The sequence below is a fragment of the Populus alba genome, chromosome 4 (assembly GCF_005239225.2).
Source record: "Populus alba chromosome 4, ASM523922v2, whole genome shotgun sequence".
Taxonomy (NCBI): Eukaryota; Viridiplantae; Streptophyta; class Magnoliopsida; order Malpighiales; family Salicaceae; genus Populus; species Populus alba.
The window spans coordinates 13,781,462-13,803,213 of record NC_133287.1 but is presented as its reverse complement, the minus strand read 5'-3'; the positions used below and the strand labels follow the sequence as shown (position 1 = coordinate 13,803,213).

General features: G+C 36.7%; 1 protein-coding gene across 1 annotated transcript; it reads left to right on the top strand.

Annotated features, from left to right (window-relative positions):
• Window positions 1–6,211: 6,211 nt before the first annotated feature.
• On the top strand, window positions 6,212–7,762 carry LOC118028936 (uncharacterized). Its single transcript, XM_035032689.1, has 2 exons — window positions 6,212–7,076; window positions 7,197–7,762. The coding sequence occupies exons 1-2, from the start codon at window positions 6,212–6,214 to the stop codon at window positions 7,760–7,762; spliced, it is 1,431 nt and encodes a 476-aa protein (XP_034888580.1).
• Window positions 7,763–21,752: the final 13,990 nt, after the last annotated feature.

Here is a 21,752-nt window from a genome sequence, read left to right as displayed (position 1 = left end):
AGTAGAGCATTTAAGACATTGAATAAAAAACTAAAAGGAAAGCCTCACGAAACAAACAAGGAATACTAACCAAAATTGAAGAAGTAGGAAAACTCAACAAAGTTCACCTGCTAGTAGAAACTAAAAACCTGAAATAATATTAAAAATGAGGGGTGAGTTCAACCAAAAAATGAGGGAATGACATTTAATATACATTTTAGATATTAATAGTTTCCAATTCGATATATGTTGATATACGTATGTTAGAGATCAGATGACACCTGAAGGCGTCTACTATGGGAGGATCAGTAGCCACAAGCTAGTGCCTCTCTCACTAGCTAGGTATACAAAATACTATGTGCACATAAACTAACTACTTTTCGTTAGTATTGAGTTACTGACAATTTCTATATCACGGTATAATAGATATTTGCATAATTATCAAAGCAATATATGTCATAACAAATACAATTTAGTTCAATAGAATGTGAGTGCAAATTCAAGAATATATGAGCACTCAGAAAATAAAGCAATAAATATAAATATTCAAGAAATTAACTAGTCATACTTATCATATAATCAACATGCATATTAAAGATTATCCCACTCACTTAGAGAAAATATAGAAGTAAAAGGAATATTATATGAAAGACTAAAAAATTCTATTGAGGATCATTAGAAGTACCTACAGTGAATATACAAAATATACTAAAAAATAACTTAAAACAACACAAATAAATGACACTAATGCATAAAAGAAACAGCATCAACCTGCTAACAGAAGCTATGAACCTGGAAATAATATTAGAATGGAGGGATGAGTTTAACCAACTCGGTAAAGGAATATCATTTAATATACTTTATAGATATTTATAAGTAATAGACCATAAATTGTGATATAATAGAAGTATATGAACTGAAACAAATACGTATATTACAGACAAGGTTTGCAATCTTGATAACTATAAGAGGATTAATCGCTATAGGCTGGCGCCTTTCTCACCAACTAAAAATATAGACTAGTATGTGCATATAAAACTAATTACTCTCTGTTAGTATGGAGCTTCTAACAAGTATTTTGATATCTAGACTATATATATATATATATATATATATATATATATATATATCGAAGCAAACAAATGATATATCGAATAGAGTTAAATCAACAATATGTGAATACAAATTCAAGAAACTGATGAGTACCCAAAAAATAAATCAACTTATATAGATATTCAAGAAAGTCATTTGTACTCAGCATACATAAATTATTTATATTACATGCATATTAACATTTATCTCACTCGCTTGGAAAATAGAAGCAAGAGACAAACATATGCAGAACTAAAGATTACTAAAGATCGCTAAGAGGAATATCAATAGAACCTAGAACAAATACATAAAATACTAAAAAACAACTTGAAGTAGATAAAAACAAAAACAAAAACAAAAAAAAAAAGATTACAACTCTAACATTTGAGACCAAAATGTAATTATAAAACTAAAACAGATCCATTTGATTAATCCCAAATGTTTCCCAAACTAACCAAACCTAAAAGAACCAATCAACCCCCACTCCTTGGTTAACCAGTTAACAAAAATTGACCAACCACTCAACCAATACCATCAGGCCAACCGGTCATTCGGTTCAAACAAATTGGTCAACTAGTTGATCAGGATTTTGAAATCCTGATTTGTTAATCTCTTAAAATTGCAACTCCTTAAAACTCAACATCTTCCCCACATTCCTATAACTCTAGTCCTCAAATCAATTCGCTCCAAGCCAAACTAACACCCTAAAATATCAATTAAACGTCTTAAATCATCCAATTATCAAATCAACATATTCAACATCATAAAATCCCATCTCACCTCTTTAATCTGTAAACTATCAAAATCACAGTAGAACATGCTTCTTATGAATCAATTCAGATTGTCTTCAACCCCCATGTTATCATCCATAAACTGATTATTCACTCATTCAAAAGCTACTGAAGATATGATGTTTAGTCACCATTCAAAAACAATAAAAGAGGGAGTCATGATACTTACTTGTTTCTTCAAACCCTTTTTAAAACCCAAGAGTTTAAGTTTAGATAGAGATGAATTCTTTGGTATATTTGGGAGAAATTTATCATAGGGGAGGGAAAAGAGAAGAAGGGAAAATCAATTCTTTGGTGAAGGAATTCAACAGTTTAAATTTCTGAGCCCAATAGCTTTGAAGAAGTAGCTATTATGACCCCAACAAACCTTTTAATTGTCCTCTCTTTATTTTATACCATGTAGGTAGCATACTTCGATAGTTGTGTGAACTCTACCTTGAACTCTATCACTATCAAGATAGCCTGTATCAACCTCTCAAACTTATATGCTATAGCATCCCTCACACTTTCAAACAAGAAATGCTCTGAAAAACATCTAAGAAAAACACCTTCACGATATTAGTGGAGAATTAGCTGCTCTTTCACTCCTCCTAGACTCATACCAGTTCACTTCACCTTCTAACCTCAAGGATGTTAAAGTCATTACATGATGATTTGTACATCCCATGGCCTCACACCTACACCAGATTGCACCTGAAAATTGATGTGGTTCCTCAAAGTTATCAACTTCTTTAAAGGTGGGATGTGCCAGCTTAAGAAACTTTAATAAAGGCACCTTCACTCCAAGCATAATATGGGAGGTCAAAGATGCATTCTTATCCTTTTTCTTCTCTCTCACACCTAAGAGATTAACAATGGTTTGCATGGCCTGACCAATCATATCCAAAGCACAGTTAGCATGAGACACCCTGCCACTGGATTCCTCATCCAAAGTCTTGACCAACATCCAAACTATTACTTCCCTCAAACTTAGCATCATCCTGAAAATTTGTCTCCAAAGGCTAAGGCAAAGGTGTTTTAACCCTCATTCTTCACCTTTCATTCCTGAGTTCAACAATAATGTCCTACATGTCTGGCTCTCAGCATTCCCTAAATCAACACATGTTTATCAACATAACCATTAAAAAAAAAAAAAGAGTTCAAGCCATCCTAAATATGGAATTAAATAATTCAAAGTGAAATGACAACAAGACAAGATGAATCTTAAGCTCCATATATTACGAGGGTTTTAACAAACTAGGCATCGATACTAATTTTGTCACAACCTGAATTTTAGGCTCATGACCGGCAATGCATGAGTGATACAACAAGGGTATCCCCATCTACCCTAAGCCTCAGAACATACATTTTATAAAATAAAAATATAAAACTTTAAAAATTTTCATCATTAGATAAAAACAAAAAAAAATCTATAATACTTATTACATTAAATAAAATCCAACCTTTGAAATAAAAATCAAAACTTGAATAAAAACAACATAATAGTGGAGCATTTACAAATCGAATAAAAAAGAATAAGAAGAAAAGCCTTATAGAAGCAAGCAAGGCATACCAACAAATAAAGTACCAAAAACTCTTAAGCACATGAATAATTTAAGAGGTTTGCATAGTACAATATCCATCTATTATATTTATAGGAGTAGGGCATAATACAATAGTTACTATATAGCGACTTGCATAATATAACTCTATATAAGGAAAATACAATCTTTCCTAAACTATAACACATTCCATAACACACCCCTTAAGCTAAAGGTGGGTGGTCTGCTTGAAGCTTGGACCATAAATAGGTAAATATAGTGTGAGGGAGCACGAGCGGCTTAGTAAGAACATAAGCTAATTGGTCTTTAAAGGGTATGAAGCGAATCTGTATCTCCTTTTTGGCAACTCTATCACAAACTAAGTGATAATCAACCTCAACATGTTTGGTTCGTGCATGAAACACAGGATTAGAAGAAAAATAAGTAGCACCCAAATTGTCGCACCATATGGTGGTAACAAATTTGGGAGAGAAGTATAAATCTGAAAGTAGATAACGAAGCCAAAGAACCTTAGCAGTACCATAAACTAAGGCCTTTAAATTCTACTTCAGTGGAGGAGCAAGCAACAGTGCATTGCTTACCAAATTTTCATGAGATAGGAGTGGTGCCAAGAAAGATGATGTACCCACTAGTAGACTTTTTATCATCAATACTCCCCGCCCAGTCAGCATCAAAAACCATGTAGTGATAAGAAGGAGCCTCGAGTATGGTGAAGGCTAAAAAAGGACGTACCTTTTAAGTACCGTAAAATACATTTGACAGTAGTCCAATGGCTCTCAATAGGCGCATGCATAAACTGACAGATTTTGTTGATAGCATAGCAGGTGTATGGTCTAGTAAATGTGCGATACTAAAGAGCCCCGACAATTTGCCGATAACGAGTGGGATTTGAGTATAAACCACTAGGCTGTAGACTAACCTTTGAAATAGAAGCTGATGTATCAATAGGCTTGTAGGATTATATACCAGCCCGACTAAGAATATCAAAACCATATTTGTGTTGACTAAGCATGAGCCCTATGCTAGTGGGAGTGAGCTCAATTCCCAAATATAGTGAGTATGACCCAGATCCTGGAGTTTAAACTCTGAACTCAGCATACTAATAAGGCAGCGAAGTAGAGTAGAATTATTACTAGTGTGCAAAATGTCATCTACCTATACAAGCAGATAACAGATATCATGATTCACAATTAGAATAAATAAAGAGGTATCAACCTTGGAAGCGTGAAAGCCAATCAACAAAAGAAAGTCACTCAGTCGTGTGTACCAAGATCGCGGAGCTTGTTTTAAACCATAAAGGGATTTATGAAAACTATCATAACCCAATTTTTGACCATTTTATTTTAATTATTATTATTATTTTATTTGATGAAAAGGATAAAAAAATAAAAAAAAATAATGATGATGAAAAAAAACAAGTAAATGAAATAAATGAAGAATGAATTAAAATTTGGGTTAAGGGCAACATGATTGAAAGTTTTGTGGTTTAAATTAAACTTTGGAATTAATCTAATTAAGCTTGGAATTAATTTAATTAATCCAATTAAGGGTTTAATTGGAGAATTGATAAATTTTTAGACTTAATTGAGCTTGGAATTAATTTAATTCATCCAATCAAGGGTTTAATTGGAGAATTGATAAGTTTTGAGACTTAATTAAGCTTGGAATTAATTTAATTAATCAAGTCAAGGGCTTAATTAGAGAATTGATAAGTTTTAGACTTAATTGGACTTGGATTTAATTAAATTAATGAAATCAGGGACTTAATTGAAGAATAGTAAAGTTTGGGGTTAATTGGGGGCACGATTGCAACAGATTAAAGTCCAAGGACTAATTTGTAAAAGGCACCGAAATGCAAGGGAAATTACAGTTTAAACCAGGGGCTTAATTACAACAGTTTCGAAACTTCACGAGTCAAAACAAAAATGTCCACCTCATATCCCAAAATGGCGTCATTTGAAGGAGCGTTGTTCATCTTCTTCGCAGGAGCTGTTGCTGGAGTAAAAGGTGGAAGCCGTTTCAAAATGCTTGGCATTCTCTGGCTATAAAGCCAGAGAAGATGAGAGAGCACAGGGGGAGAAAAAAGGTCAGAACCCAGGGGACAAAAAGAAAGGAGAGGGCCACCACGCCTCCCCCAAGATCTCCCCTCCATCCACCTAAGACTGGTGCGAGGGGAGGAGTTTATGATCAAAGATGAAAAACCAAGGGAAGAGCAGTCCCAAAGAGTGATCAAGTCCTCGTTGCTCTCAGGCTCCAATGGATCTTCGGATGGGACTGAACAACATGTTGGAGTAATGAACGCAACATTCTCTGCACCATGCTCTTGTTGGAAGTTAAGCTAATTACTTGTTGTTAAAGCTTCAGAAGTAAATCTTGTGGTGATAACGAGAAGAATGAAGAATGGACGAAGAATGAATTAATAGAAGAAGAATCTGTTACAAGCAGTTACAGCAGTTAAAAAACAGTTAAAGTAGTTATAGTTGTTATAATTGCTTTTTCTATTACAAACCGTTTCTTACATGTGTAAGAATCGTAGCCCTCAATCAATGAATGGTTGAGATGAACTGATTCCTAAAGTCTAGAATTCTGTTATTGGTTACATAAAAATTGTATATAAAAGTAGAGTTCTGCACTAATGGAACAATAAGAAAAATACAAAGGAAATACAAGAATTCTTCTCATCTTCTTCTCTGTAAACTTTTCTTTTTATAACCTAAAATTCTACATGGTATCAGAGCTCACAAACTGATTCCTAAGAGGGGCGTATACTGTGAAAAACAAATTGATTAAACTATTAATTACTCAAAAATGGTAGGATCAAGCTCAGCTGGAGGAGATTTAAGAACTCCACAGTTTAATGGCACAAATTATGATTTTTGGGCTGTAAAAATGGAAGCAATCCTCATAGCATTTGATCTATGGGAAGTAATAGAAGTTGGAATAAAATCTCATCAATCACCTGAGATTGCAGCTGGATCAGGCGATGAAGAGAGTGAAGCTGAGCAAACTACATTGCATGCATCCACGACATCCAGAGAAGAAAAAATCAAGAATGCAAAGGCGTTAAGCCTCATACAAGGAGCATTAACAGACGATCTTTTCCCACATATAAGAAATGATAAGACTGTAAAAGGAGCTTGGGACATCTTGAGCAGAGAATTTAGAGGAGATAAAAAGGTTAGAGCTGTAAAACTTCAAGCAGCGAGAGCTGACTTTGAATACCTGAGAATGGTAGATAGTGAAAGCTTAGATGGATATCTAGCTAAATTCTTTGCAACTGTGAATAACCTGAAATCGTTAGGAGAAGATGTATCAGAAAACAGAATTGTGCAGAAACTGCTAATGAGTCTAAGCAGAAGATATAAGTCCATTGTGTCAATCATTGAGGAGACACGAGATCTTGATGTTCTGGGAGCAGAAGAATTCATTGCTTCTGTTAAAGTTTATGACAAGAGGGAGGATCTACATGATGAAAGGGATAAGCCAACAGGAACAGAGAAAGCATTTAGTAGTTTAAAGATTGGAAACAATCAAGCCTACAGCTCACACAAGGGTTTCCAAGGCAGACCTCCTCAAAGATGGCAATCACAGGACAGGAGAGGACCAAATTCATTTCCAATCAGAAACGGAACCAACTACAATAATTCAAGCTGGAACAACACTGCCTATGGAAGTAGTCAAGTGAGTGTAAAGCCACAATGCCAAGTCTGCTAGAAGCAACACTTTGGACTATATAGACACAAAGGAAAGCCAAGATGTGGAAGATGCAATCGGTTTGGTCATATTGCAAAAGATTGTGAAAGTCACAGTCACAAACAACTAGCAAATTATGCCAAAGAAGAAAGAGTCACCACTGGAACCATGTTCTATGCTTGTCATTCTGCAAGTCTGCAAGACAAGAAGGTATGGTTTGTGGATAGTGCCTGCAGCAATCACATGACTTCTCAAGAATCTGAACTAATCAACATTGATAGAACAATAACCTGCAAAGTAAAGATGGGCTCAGGAGACCTTGTGCAAGCAACTGGAAAAGGTACATTGGTTGTGGAAACTCAGCATCGGAAAAGATACATAAAAGAAGTATCGCTTGTTCCCGGATTGGATGAAAATTTACTAAGTGTAGGCCAGATGATGGAGCATGGTTATTACATTTTGTTTGGAGGTAACAAAGCAGTAATATTTGATGATGAAAGGCTCAACAATGTTACAGCAATAGTGATTATGGGAGGAAATCGATGCTTCCCACTTTCACTTAAGTCCATCACACCCGCAGCAAGGAAAGCTTCAGTGACTGAGGATTCCTGGATATGGCATAGAAAACTGGGACACTTGAATTTTGCCAGCATGAAGAAGATGTAGCAGAAAGAGATGGTATATGGGCTCCCTGTTCTGACTGAAGTAGAAGATGTTTGTGCAGGCTGTGCATCAGGCAAACATCACAGGGAGAAATTCAACAAAAAGCAAGCGTGGAGAGCAAGCTATCCACTTGAATTAATCCACACTGATCTGTGTGGACCAATGCAAAATGAATATGTGGGAGGGAACAAATACTTCATCACATTTATTGATGATTACTCAAGAATGTGTTGGGTATACTTCCTCAGAAAAAAATCTGATGCACTCAATGTGTTCAAGAAATTCAAAGCATTTGTTGAGCTATAAAGTGGATATAAACTGAAGAAGCTGAAAAGTGACAGAGGTGGGAATATACTTCAAATGAGTTTGAAGAATTCTGTGTAAAACAAGGAATGGAGAGGCAGCTGACAATTGCATACTCTCCTCAACAGAATGGAGTTGCAGAGAGGAGAAACAGAATAATTTGTGAAATGGCAAGGTCCATGCTGATAGAAAAAGAAATGCCAATAATCTTCTAGGCAGAAGCTGTGAATACAACTGTGTATATTCAAAATAGATGTTGTACAACATCAGTTATTGAAAAGACTCCATTTGAAGCTTTCACGGGTAGAAAGCCAGGAGTGAAGCATCTAAAGGTCTTTGGTTGCTTGTGCTACACTCATATCCCATCATCACTAAGGCATAAATGGGATAGCAAAGCTGGAAAGGGAGTGTTTGTTGGATATGGCAGTTGTGAGAAAGGGTATCGAATATATGACCTGAAAACTGAGAAGATTGTTCTCTCAAGAAGTGTGATTTTCAGTGAAGATAGAGCATGAAGTTGGGAAAGAAATCTGATGAACCCAAGCCACTTGTCTTTCAATCTTGAAGAAGGTGAAGTTGGAGGTGAAAATTCTGAGGAACACTCTGCTGCAGTCCAACCCGATGATGTAGAAAAATGCAATCAAAATTCTACAGTTGGAGAGTTAGCTGAGAATATTGATAGTAATAACAGTCAACAATCTTCACCTAGCTCTACTCCAGTAAAATTGAAAACCTTGGAAGAGATATATGCAAGGTGTCACATGTGCATCATAGAACCTGATAATTATCAAGAAGCTTCTGGAGACAAAGCCTGGCAGGAGGCTATGAAGGAAGAATTGGAAGTGATAGAGAAGAACAATACTTGGGAATTGGTGGAGAGACCTATTGATAAACCTGTGATAGGAGTGAAATGGGTGTACAAAACTAAGCTACATCTTGATGGAACAGTTCAAAAACACAAGGCTTGACTTGTAGCAAAGGGATATGCACAGAAATCTGGAATTGATTACAATGAAACCTTTGCACCAGTAGCAAGGTTAGACACAATTCAAACTCTGATTGCACTTGCAGCACAAAGGGGTGGAAGTTGTTTCAATTGGATGTCAAGTCACCATTCCTAAATGGTGTACTTAAAGAAGAGGTATATGTTGAGCAGCCTGAAGGTTTTCTTGTAGAGAATGCAGGACACAAAGTTTACAAACTGAGGAAGGCATTATATGGACTAAAGCAGGCATCGAGGCCTGGTACAGTGAAATTGATGCATATCTCTCTATGTGCAAATTCAAAAGGAGCACAAGTGAGGCTACTTTGTATACAAGGTCTAATCGAGAAGGTAACCTAATCATTGTTTCAATCTATGTTGATGATATTGTATATACTGGCAGCAGTGAAAGAATGCTTAGTGAATTCAAAAGAGAAATGATGCAGAGATATGAGATGTCTGATCTTGGATTTCTTTATCATTTTCTAGGCATGGGAATACTGCAATCTGATTAAAGAGTTTTCATCCATCAAAGCAAGTATGCAAAGTCCTTGCTTAAGAAGTTTGGGCTTGAGGACTGTAAACCAGTCTCTATTCCTTTGGTCACTGGTGAGAAACTGAAGAAGGTGGATGGGAGTGAGTTGGCTGATGAAGGCCTTTATAGAAAAATAGTAGGAAGTTTACTATATTTGACAGCAACAAGACCTGATCTAATGTATGCTGCAAGCTTACTGTCATGGTTCATGACTGGACCTACCAAAATTCACATGGGAGCTGCAAAGAGAGTCCTAAGATATGTGCAAGGAACTCTAAGCTATGGGATTGAATACATAAGGGATCAATCAGCAACTCTTATTGGATTTTGTGATGCAGATTGGGCAGGAAGTGAAGATGACAGTAGGAGCACCTCTGGTTATGCATTCAGTTTTGGAAGTGGAGCATTCTCTTGGGCTTCTGTGAAATAGAACATAGTGGCATTATCAATTACAGAAGCTGAGTATGTCTCAGCATCTGAAGCAACAGCTCAGGCAATTTGGTTAAGATTTGCTCTTGATGATTTTGGTGAAATGCAAACTGAAGCAATAACCTTGTTCTGTGACAACATGTCAGCAATTTCAATGGCTAAAAATCCTGTTTTTCATCAAAGAACTAGACACATAAACAGGAAGTATCATTTCATAAGAGAGGCTCTGCAAGAGGGAGTAATAAATGTGAAATTCTGCAGAAGTGAAGAACAGCTTGCAGACAATTTCACAAAGGCATTACCTAAAGATAGATTCAAGCAATTAAGATTGAATCTTGGAGTTAAACCAGTAAGTAGCTTAGGAGAGGCTGTTGGAAGTTAAGCTGGTTACTTGATGTTAAAGCTTTAGAAGTAAATCCTGTGGTGATAACGAGAAGAATGAAGAATGAACGAAGAATGAATTAATAGAAGAAGAATCTGTTACAAGCAGTTACAACAATTAAAAAACAGTGAAAGTAGTTATAGCTGTTATAATTGTTTTTTCTATTACAAACCGTTTCTTACATGTGTAAGAATCGTAGCCCTCAATCAATGAATGGTTGAGATGAACTGATTCCTAAAGTCTAGAATTCTGTTATTGATTACATAAAAATTGTATATAAAAGCAGAGTTCTGCACTAATGGAACAGTAAGAAAAATACAAAGGAAATACAAGAATTCTTCTCATCTTCTTCTCTGCAAACTTTTCTTTTTATAACCTGAAATTCTATAGCTCTTTTGTACCTATAGATTCCTGTCATCTTGGTGCTCACAATCCAGTCTTCTTGCAGCAGGCTTCCTGCGTCACTGGAGGTGTATATGTTAAGTCCCAACAGGTTTCCTTTGTCAACCACCGTCCTTCCATCTCGTTTGCACCAGTAGTAGCAGTGCAGTGGAGAATCTGCTCCATCAGCACAGCATCTCAGCAACAGCAGTGCAGCAGACCAGAGGAGAGAGGTGAGAACACGAAAAAACAGGAGGAGGAACCACAGAACCGGGGGAAACTAAAGGAAAAGAAAAGGAGCAGACGTTCGTTCCCCTGGTTTCTTCTCAAAGAAACAGAGGAGACGAACGAACAGAGGGGGAATTGATAGACGGATGGATGCAAAGAAAAAACAGGAGGGGAAGACTGAAACAAGAGAGAACAAAGGGGGGAAAGTGCACTGGACAGGAGAAAGAGAGAAGCAAACGAAACAAGGGGGAAGACGGAGCAGAACGGGACAGACAGAGGGGACAGAGAAGAACGAAAACACATTAACAAGGGGAGGCAACCGTTCGCAGAATCACAAGAACGAAGAAGAAAAAAAAGTTCAGCAAACCAGTCATTACTGAGGCACGAGCAGCAGGTACACAGTTTAACAAATAGATATTCTAACTCCACAAGCAGTGGTCGACCCGACAACAAATCATTGGAAGAAGATAAAATGCTAGAGAGCTGCTCATTTGGAGGTTCTGGCGAGGAGGCTTTTGTTCCAAGTAAAACAGAGAAACTCAATCCCATTCAGTGTGAGGAAAGCAGCAGCCGTGGTCAAACTCGTGAAGATCTGAAACAGATTCCTGGAGCTTCTGCTAAGGTTTTCTTTCTTGACATATACCCGGTGATTTGTTTTTGTTGTTTTTAGTTTTTTTTCGACTCCATTAGAAAAGCACGTTTCCAGATTTAGCCATGCATGAGAGGAATATGCATGTGAATAGCATGTTCTCTTGTAGCAATATAATATACTAGGAAAATCTTGGCATTTTTCAAGTTGGACCCCAAAAAAATAATAAAATAATAAAATAATAAACATAAAAAATATATATATATATATAAAATATAGAAAAATAGAAAAAAAAATATGTGTATGCATGAGTAAAAATAATGTAAATTTATTGGTTTATTCACTGACGCATGAGTCGGGAATAAAATACTGGTTTAAATTTATATTATTTTTATTCATTATATTTTATTTTATTTAGCAAGAAAAAATATATATATGTATGTGCATGTATGAAAATAAAATTTATTTTATTGGTTTATTAACTGACGCCAGAGTCAGGAATAAAAACAATGATTTAATTATTTTTTTTGTTTTTTTATTTAACTACATAAGAAATAAAAAATATCTGAACATGTAATAAAATGAATTTAGTTTATTTTTTTATTCACTAGCGTTAGAGTCAGAAATAAAAAATATTGATCCATAGTTACCAACGCCAGATTTGAAATTATCCATAGTTGAATATTCACTGATGCCAGAGTCAAGAATATTGCGAATAAACCATTAGAGTGCAAACCAATAAAATTTAGCAATTTAAGACAAAAACAACAATGCAATTTGCCTTAGGCAGAATGAATAAAGGGTGCTAATATCTTCCTTTTTATGTAACCAATCTCAAACCATAGAATCTCTGTTGACCAGTTAGGGTTCCTAGTGACCATAATACTAGGTGGCGACACCTTAAACAAGACATTTTCCCTAAAAGAACCAGATGCCAGAAATCTGTTCTTTTTTTCATAATTCAAGAGAATTTATTTTTAGGGCCACCGCGATGTTGAGTGTGACAAAAATGACAGACATTAGTGGGAAGAGTAGGGTCAACAAAACCCGTGGGTTGTTGCATATAAACAGCGGAAATTTGGAGAAAAATAAGAATGTTTCAGGCTCCGTTTGTTTGCAGGAAAGTAGTTTTCTTTTGGAAAGTGAATTCCGAGGAAAGTAAATTCCTGGAAAGTGAATTCCGGGAAAGTATTTTCCGATGTTTGGTAGTGTTATGGAAAATAAACTGGAAAATACTTTCCAGTGTTTGGTTGTGTTTATGGAAAATGAACTGGAAAATAATTTATTAATGAATTAAATTTTTTTTCAAGTTTATCTAATATATATAAAATATTTAATATAAAATATTTAATCACTTACAATTGTCATAACCCAATTTTTTGACCTTTTTATTTTTATTATTTAAAAAAAAAGATGATGAAAAATAAAAATAAAATAAATGAAGGATTAATTAAAATTTGGGTTAAGGGCAACATGATTGGAAGTTTAAAGATTTAATTAAACTCTTGACTAGTTTAATTAATTAAATCAAGGGTTTAACTGGAGAATTGATTTAATTAAAATTTAGATTATTTTAATTAATGAAATCAAGAGTTTAATTGAAGAATTAATGAGTTTGATGAATTAATTAAACTTTGATTTAATCAAAAAACCAAAGCAAATTATAATTCACTTGACACAGTGGCAAGTGAATTATATCACTTGCTACAGTGCAAGCGAATTATAATTCACTTGCTACAGTAGCAAGTGAATTATATCCCTGACAACTGTGGCAAGTGAATTATATCGCTTGCCACTGTAGTAAGTGAAGGCGCACGCCGAAAGGAAAGTGTTTTCCTTTTCTAACAGAAGGAAAACACTTTCCTTTGAGCACATTATTAATTCTAGGTGGATGGAATTCAGTTTCCTTTTATTATTTTCCTTTATCGCCGCCAAACATAGGAAAAGCAGGAAAGTGAATTCCAGGAATTCACTTTCCTGCAATCAAACACGGCCTCAATGGAAGAAAGGTTTCTCTATTTCTTTGAATATTAACATGAATATACAACTTGCTATTCTATACGAACTGCTGTTTTTTATAACATTACAAGTTGCTTAATTTGGATACATTGACTTGCCTAATTCTTAGCTGATTTGTTTCCATAACAATCCAACGTCTCTTTCTCTTTCTGGTTTCTATCATAAACTTCATTGTTGTTGTTATTGATTTATTTCCATAATAAGCCAACGTCTCTTTCTGTTTGTGTTTTGTTACCATGAGAGTTGGTTTGTTTCCATTGTTGCTGGTGATTCCAATTAGCCAACATCTCTTTGATTTGTTTCAATGTTGTTGGCTTACTGCTGCAGTTGATTTGTTTCCATGAGGGCTAATTCGTTTCCATGTTGGTTTCCACATTGCTAGCTTACAGCTGCTATTGAATTGTTTCCATGAGCATCTGTCTTATTAACATTAACATCCTTCCTCAAACTAGGTCGGAGTTGGAGTCATAGTTTGTCTTTGAAGTAAGCCAATGCACCTTTGGACATGGGTTTGGTGAAGATGTCAGCTATTTGTTCATGGGTGGAGATGTGCTGAGTGATGAGAAGACCAAGGGCAACACCCTCACGCACAAAGTGGTAATCCAATTCAATGTGTTTGCTACGAGCATGAAACACAAGATTGAGAGTCATGTGTAAGGCACTGAGATTGTCATAGTAGAGGATAGGTGGTGAAGAAGGTGATATGTGAAGATCTTGTAGAATGAAGGTTAGCCATGTAAGCTCTATTGTTGTGTTAGCCATAGCTCTATATTCTGCCTCGATGCTGGAACGAGAGACAGTGGGTTGTTTCTTTGCACACCAAGAAATGAGATTGCTACCAAGGAATGTGCAGTATCTAGTTGTGGAGCGTCTTGTTGTAGAGCAACCTCCCCAATCTGCATCTGAGAAAGCACAAAGATCAATTGTAGAATGGGAAGTAAAATTTAATCTAGTGTCAATTGTGCCTTTGACATATCTTAAAATACAATGAACCATTTTGAAATGTATAACAGTTGGAGCATGCATGAATTGAGAGATAAAATTGACACTGTAAAAGATATCAGGTCTTGTAAGTGTGAGATATTGTAAAGTGCCAACAAGCCCACGAAAAAACTATGGATCTTGCAATAGCATATCAGTTGCTGCCATTTTAGTCTTGGCTTCAAGCGGTGTGCTCATTAGTTTACAATCCACCATACCAGCTCGTTCCAAGATTGTCAACGTATAGTGTGATTGAGAGAGATGGAGTCCTTCAAATATGTGAGTAATTTCAATGCCAAGAAAATGATGAATAGGTCCTAAATCTTTCATTGCAAACTCTGAGCTCAACAGTTGAATCAGGTGCGTAACCAGAGGAGCAGAGGATCTTGTGAGGAGAATATCATCAACATAAAGAAGAAGGATTAAAGTATCAAAGTTAGAGTGAAAAATAAAAAGTGATGGATCTGCAAGACTACAAAAAAAAAACCCATATTTAAGAAGGAAGATACTAAACCGATCAAACCAGTCACGGGGTGCTTGTTTGAGACCATAAAGAGCCTTTCTGAGCTTGCACACATGTGATGGGTATCATGGATCAGATGTTCCTGGGGGTTTTCCATATATATGTCTTCTGAAACAAAACCATGCAGGAAGGCATTTTTCACGTCAAGTTGATGTATGGACCATTTGTTAACTAGTGATATGGAGAGAACCATACGAATAGTTCAGTATAGTCCAATCCATCAACTTGGTGATACCCCTTTGCTACTAATCGAGGTTTCAAGCGGTCTAATGAACCATCAAGTTTGAGTTTTGTTTTTAGAACCCATTTAGAGCCAATAACATGCATGGCAGGTGTGCGAGGGACAAGTTCCCAAGTCTAATTTCTATGAAGAGCTTCAAGTTCCTCGTCCATTACAGTTTTCCAGCCACGGTGAGCTAACGCAAACCAAAAGTTAGAAGGCTCACGTGGAATGGTTGCTAAAGTCCTAGAGGATATTAAGGCATATTTTGGATTAGGCTTAAGGATGCCTCTTTGTGATCTAGTAACCATGGTATGTGAAGGAGGGGTTGCACGTGGAGAATGAACAAGCTACAAGTCTGATTCTAGAGAAGTAGGATTGGATTGCGAGTGAGAGAGGTGATGTCGATGCATTTCATCTTCATGGTCAGATTCTACCAAATGTATTTTAGTTATATTATCAGTTCTAAGGTGCTGCTATACCATTCCAACAACATTGTTGTGTTCTTCCTATTGTGTATCGGCTACTGTTTCAGCAACTGTATTAGTGATAACATAATCAGCATGTAAATTAAGAGAGGATGGTACAGTTACTTTTTCTAACATTCCAATGCCATTGCTTTGTTCTCCCACTCCAACAGCATGGTTGTGTTCTTCTCGTTGTGTTTCGACTACTGCACCAACACTGTCCTGTTGCTCTGCAATTGTATTAGTAATAATATCATCATGTAAATTGAGACAAGATGGTATATAGTGACTTGTTCTGCCAATCCATCGGCATTGTGGTGTTCTGTAATTCCAATGGCACTAGCATACTGTTCAGCATAAACATCAGGTAAATTAAGAGAAAATGGTAGTGTTTAGTGATGAGCTTGAGCATGATGGAGTGGACATTGGGGGTTGTATGTCTGTAACAGAGTTAAAGACAGTAGGTGGAAGCCATGAATAAAAAATGCTCATAACATGTGTAGGAGATGGAGTGATGTAGTTCTGAATTTTTTGTTTATAAGGAAAAAATGACTTATCGAAGACTACATGACGAGAAATAATCATTTTTTAACTAGAAGGGTGAAAACATTTGTATCCTTTATGTTTATCACTATATCCTACAAAAATGCATAGAACTGTTTTTGGGTCAAATTTATTTTGTTTTGTATCCCATGTGTAGGGAAAGCCTTTAGACCCAAAGACTCTAAGAGATGAGTATGTAGGATGACTACCATGTAACATGAAATATGGAGATTCAAATTTTTCACCCTTCTAGTTAAAAAATGATTATTTCTCGTCATGTAGTCTTCGATAAGTCATTTTTTCCTTTATGTTTATCACTATATCCTACAAAAATGCATAGAACTGTTTTTGGGTCAAATTTATTTTGTTTTGTATCCCATGTGTAGGGAAAGCCTTTAGACCCAAAGACTCTAAGAGATGAGTATGTAGGATGACTACCATGTAACATGAAATATGGAGATTCAAATTTAAGTGCTGAAGAAAGCAATCTATTCATAAGATAAACAACAGTAGTGAAAGCTTCAACCCATAAAGATAAAGGAACACCACTATGAAATAGCATGGTCATACCTAGTTCTCGTATTACTCGATGTCTTCTTTCTACTATACCTGTTTGTTCAGGTGTATAAGGACATGATATCTGATGAACCACTCCTATTGAGAGGAAGTGTGATGATAGTTTGGAATTTATGAATTCTCCTCCTCCATCAGAGTGAAAGACCTTAATATGCTTGTTAAATTGTCGAGTAACATAATGCTCAAAGGCAAAATAAGCATCAGCAAAGTCAGACTTGTGTAGTAATGGGATTATCCAAGTGTATTTAGAAAAATCATATACTAAACACGCATAATATCTTAACTTTCCTATTGATAAAATAGGAGCAGGTCCCCATAAATCACAATGGATTTTTTCAAAAATACTAGAACTAGAATGTTCAGAACAAAAAAAAGGTAATGGACTAAGTTTTCCAAATTGACAATTGTCACAAACATGTTCACATTTTGTGGTTCCTTTATCATCTATCAAACTTTTATTGTGTAATAATTGTAAAGCAGAAAAATGTGAATGTCCTAGGCGTTGATGCCAGATATCTGCTGGTCCTGATCTGAAACGATTAGAAAAGTAGAGCTCAGGCATGGTGGATAGAGCATAGAGGTCACCCTTGCACCATCTTGTGATCAAAGATTGTCTTGTCTATCATTCCTTAATATAGAAAATCAATGTCAGAGAATTCACAATTAACAAGAAATTGGGATGTTAACTGACTTACAGAGAGTAAATTTTTTTTCAAGTCGGGTACTAACAATACATCATTAAGTGACAGCATTTTATTTTTCTGTGTGATGGAGGAATCTCCAATACCATGTATTGATATAGAAGAACCGTCACCAATAAGAATAGAGTCTGAACCATAGTGATTGTGAATATTTTTTAACATGCCTGGATTACCTGTCATGTGGTTGGAAGCTCTTGTATCAGAGATCCATTCTGTTTCAGTGATAGTATTGTCCAAGGTAAGAGCAGCCAAAGCTTGTGGTAGGCCTCCATGTTGATTTGATTATTTAGGCACCCACCAGCATATCTTTGCAATATGACTTGGTACACCACAGTACTAGCAGGTTTCTTCTCTGTATAGCTCATGTTATGTAGGAGTCATGCGATGCTCTCTAGATGGAGGAGGTCGTTTCTGTTTTGAATCTGAAGTGGGTCTGGCAGTGTAAGTATGAGTTTTATCTTTAGGTTGTTGTGCATGGAATCCTCTCCCAGTAGATATAAAGCCTTGTCTGCTGACATGTTTTCCTGAAAAATGATGTTGAGGGCGCTAGTGCTTTTTCCCATAGAATGCCAACTGAGGAGTGAATGAGTTATTTGTCTGATTAGTGAACAAGTTTCTTCTTTGGTCTAAGCTCTGCAATTGAGAGACCAACTCCGGGTAAGAAGGTCTTGGTGGTTTCAACATTGTGGTAGTGAAGGTTTCATATTGAGGGCCGAGACTTGTGAGGAGGCAAAAAAAATTTTCTTTGTCTGAAATTGGTTTCCTAATAGCTGCAAGGTCATCGGATAGTCCTTTGAAGATTCGAATGTGTTCTCCAATGGTTCTGTCATCTTCTTTGCAAAAATAGGTGACTTGTTGTCTGAGGGTGAATTCTCGTTCTTGGGAGTCTTCTACATATTCATTCTTTAGAGCACTCCAGATAGCAAAGGCTGTATCTAGGCCTACTGCAAGGCCTAATGTATGTTTTGAAAGAGTACCAATCAACCAGCCACGAAGTAGTCGATCTGCCTTTGTCCAAATAATATATTCTTCTGTTAGTCTTGGTGAAGAATCTATGGTGGTGATAGAATCTAGTACAATATATTTGTTTGGGATTGAATCTTCATTGATGAGATGATCAACCAAGTCTTGATTTTCTGCAAGAGCTAAGGCTTGTTCTCTCCATAGTGAATAATTTGTGGGGCTGAGCTTGAGGGTAATGAAATTACCAACATTGAGTGAAAGAGTTGACATGTTGTGTGGTTCTGCTAAGATGTATATTCATACAGGCTCTGATACCAAGCAGAAATTTGGAGAAAAATAAGAATGTTTCAATGGAAGAAAGGTTTCTCTGTTTCTTTGAATATTAACATGAATATACAACTTACTATTCTATACGAGCTGCTGTTTTTTATAACATTACAAGTTGCTTAATTTGGATGCATTGACTTGCCTAATTCTTAGCTGATCTGTTTCCATAACAATCCAACGTCTCTTTCTCTTTCTAGTTTCTATCATAAACTCCATTGCTGTTGTTGTTGATTTATTTCCATAATAAGCCAACATCTCTTTCTGTTTGTGTTTTGTTACCATAAGAATTGGTTTGTTTCCATTGTTGCTGGTGATTCTAATTAGCCAATGTCTCTTTGATTTGTTTCCATATTGCTGGCTTACTGCTGCAGTTAATTTGTTTCCATGAGGGCTGATTTGTTTCCATGTTGGTGTTGCTACCCAATTTTTGACCCATGTTTTTATAAATTTTTAGAAAAATCCAAAAGTAGAGAAATACAATGAAAATTCAAAAAATGTGTTTTTTAATATATTTTCGTCATTTTTAGCATTTTCAACGTCGTCTAAAAGGAATTTAAATTTTCAAAGGTCTTCCGAGCACGTTCAAGTTTTCACGCGTCATTTTTAAAATTTTTTATTTTCCTTATCGAGTAGACGTTGATATTGCTCGTTTTCAAAACATACAAAAAAATTAAGAAAAATCAAATTTACAAAAAGAAAGAAGTTGAGGGACCAAGTTTGGAAACCTAGCAACATTTTTGCCTATAAATACTGGTCCCCTCAACACACTCAAGGAGGGGCAATCTTGAAACATCAAAAAATTACAAAAAAAGAAAACCCTAAACCACAAAAAAACCCTAAAAACCCAACTCTTTCTCCCCACTCAAAAGAAACCGCCGCCTTCCCCGACTTGAAATTTTTTCCTTCGACAAACACTAGCCACTCCACCTATCTTCGGACTACCTCACCAGTCCTCTCGACCAAAAAAAAACCAAACAACCCCCCCTGGTTTTGATTTTTTTTTCCAGCCGCCGGTCGTGGAAGGAGCTTCTCTCCCTCTTTCTCCCCACTCCTTTCTCCCCCTCACAACTCGTTCCCTCGGCTTGATTTTTCCTCCTCTCACCGCTGAACACAATGACACCGCCTCTTCATCGTCCCTGATCCCCTCACTTCACAAACTGAAAAAAACCCCCCTTGTCAGCACCAAAGGCTTCCCCTCAGTGGCATCTTCTTCCCCTGTCAGCACCAAAGGCTTCCCCTCAGCGGCATCTTCTTCCCCCTTCGGTCTCCATCAACGCCGGCCTCCACCAAGCCACTTAAAAGAACAGCCTCATCTCCACCGACTAGAGAACGGGCAGGGCCGTTCCCCATCGCCTCAGACCCACTGTCTCCTTCTTCGGCGGAACAGCGCCGTTCACACCGTCAGCCAGCAGCGCCATCCACACCCGGCCACAGATCCGCCATCAGTCAGCAGCGCCGCCCGATCTACCACTCGTAATAGAGGAGAAGAAGACAAACCAACCCGCCTGAAACAGAGAAGGGAGGAGGCAAAGAAACGGAGCAGATATGAAAGGGGAAGAAAAGAAAAAATAAAATAAAATCGACTGGTTGTGATTTTCATGCTTTGCAGGTGACTGAAAGATCCACCGCCGGCAGGGAAAGGAAGGGGAGAAGAGGCCGAGGCAGACCCCCTGTTTCCCAAGTTGTTTTCGTTGCGGCGCGTGAGTCGACGCACCGCCAGTGGCAGGGGTGCGTGGAGGGGACACGCCACCACTGTTCAGATGCCCCGAAGATGTTCCCAACACTGTTCCGGTGGTGCAAAAAGTGTTCCATGTAAGTTCCAGATTGTTTTGAGGTTATTATTGTAATTTTAATGTAATTTTTTTTTAATTGCATTGAATTTGTATTTTGTATTGTGGGTGTAAAATAAAAAAGAAAAAAGGAAAAGGAAAAGGAAAAGGAAAAATATAGTAAAAGTGTATGTCTGGGTTTGTATTTGTATTTGTTTCATTGATTTTTTTTATTTTTATTTATGATAAAATTGCAAAGATTAAAGAAGAATTTAATATTTTGATTGGATCATGGTCAAGAATTATTAACTTATACGTAAGTTGTATTTCTGATATCCGATGAAAAGAAAATTATTAAAACTTCTTTAACATATCGAAAGCCATGAAGCAGCTTACCTTAGGTAGGGTGTGTTAAGGGTACTAATACCTTCCCTAGCCACAAATAGTCCCTTACCCGTGAATCTCTGACAAGACCAGTACACTCGGGTTCCTAGTAACCCTCAATAAATTACTAGGTGGCGACTCCCCACGAATCAAAGCAAGCAATGAATAACGAGAAAAATTGTCAGCTAATGCCGCGCAAATTTTCTGATGTGCGACAGAATGACGACTCCACTGGGGAAGGTACTGTTGGTTTCCACATTGCTGGCTTACAACTGCAGTTGAATTGTTTCCATGAGCATCTGTCTTATTACCATTAACATAAACAACCTCTTGAAGGGCACCATTGAGGAAGGGATTATGTATATCAAGTTGAGGGATCTGCCAATGGTTAGATACAGCAATGGAAAGAACGAGCCAAACAGTAGTCAGTTTAACAACATGACTGAAGGTTTTAGAGTAGTCGATTCCCTCCTGTTTAGTGAAACCGTGCACAACCAAGTGCACCTTGTTGTGATTAATAGCACCATCAGCCCGTCGCTTGATTTTGTAAACTCAAGGGGAACCAACAACATTCATGAAAGGTTCAAACGAACCAAAGACCAAGTATTATTGGCATGTAAGGCTACAATTTCGGATCTCGTAGTAGACTGCCATCACAAAAATCAATTAGCATCTTTAAATTTAAAGGTTC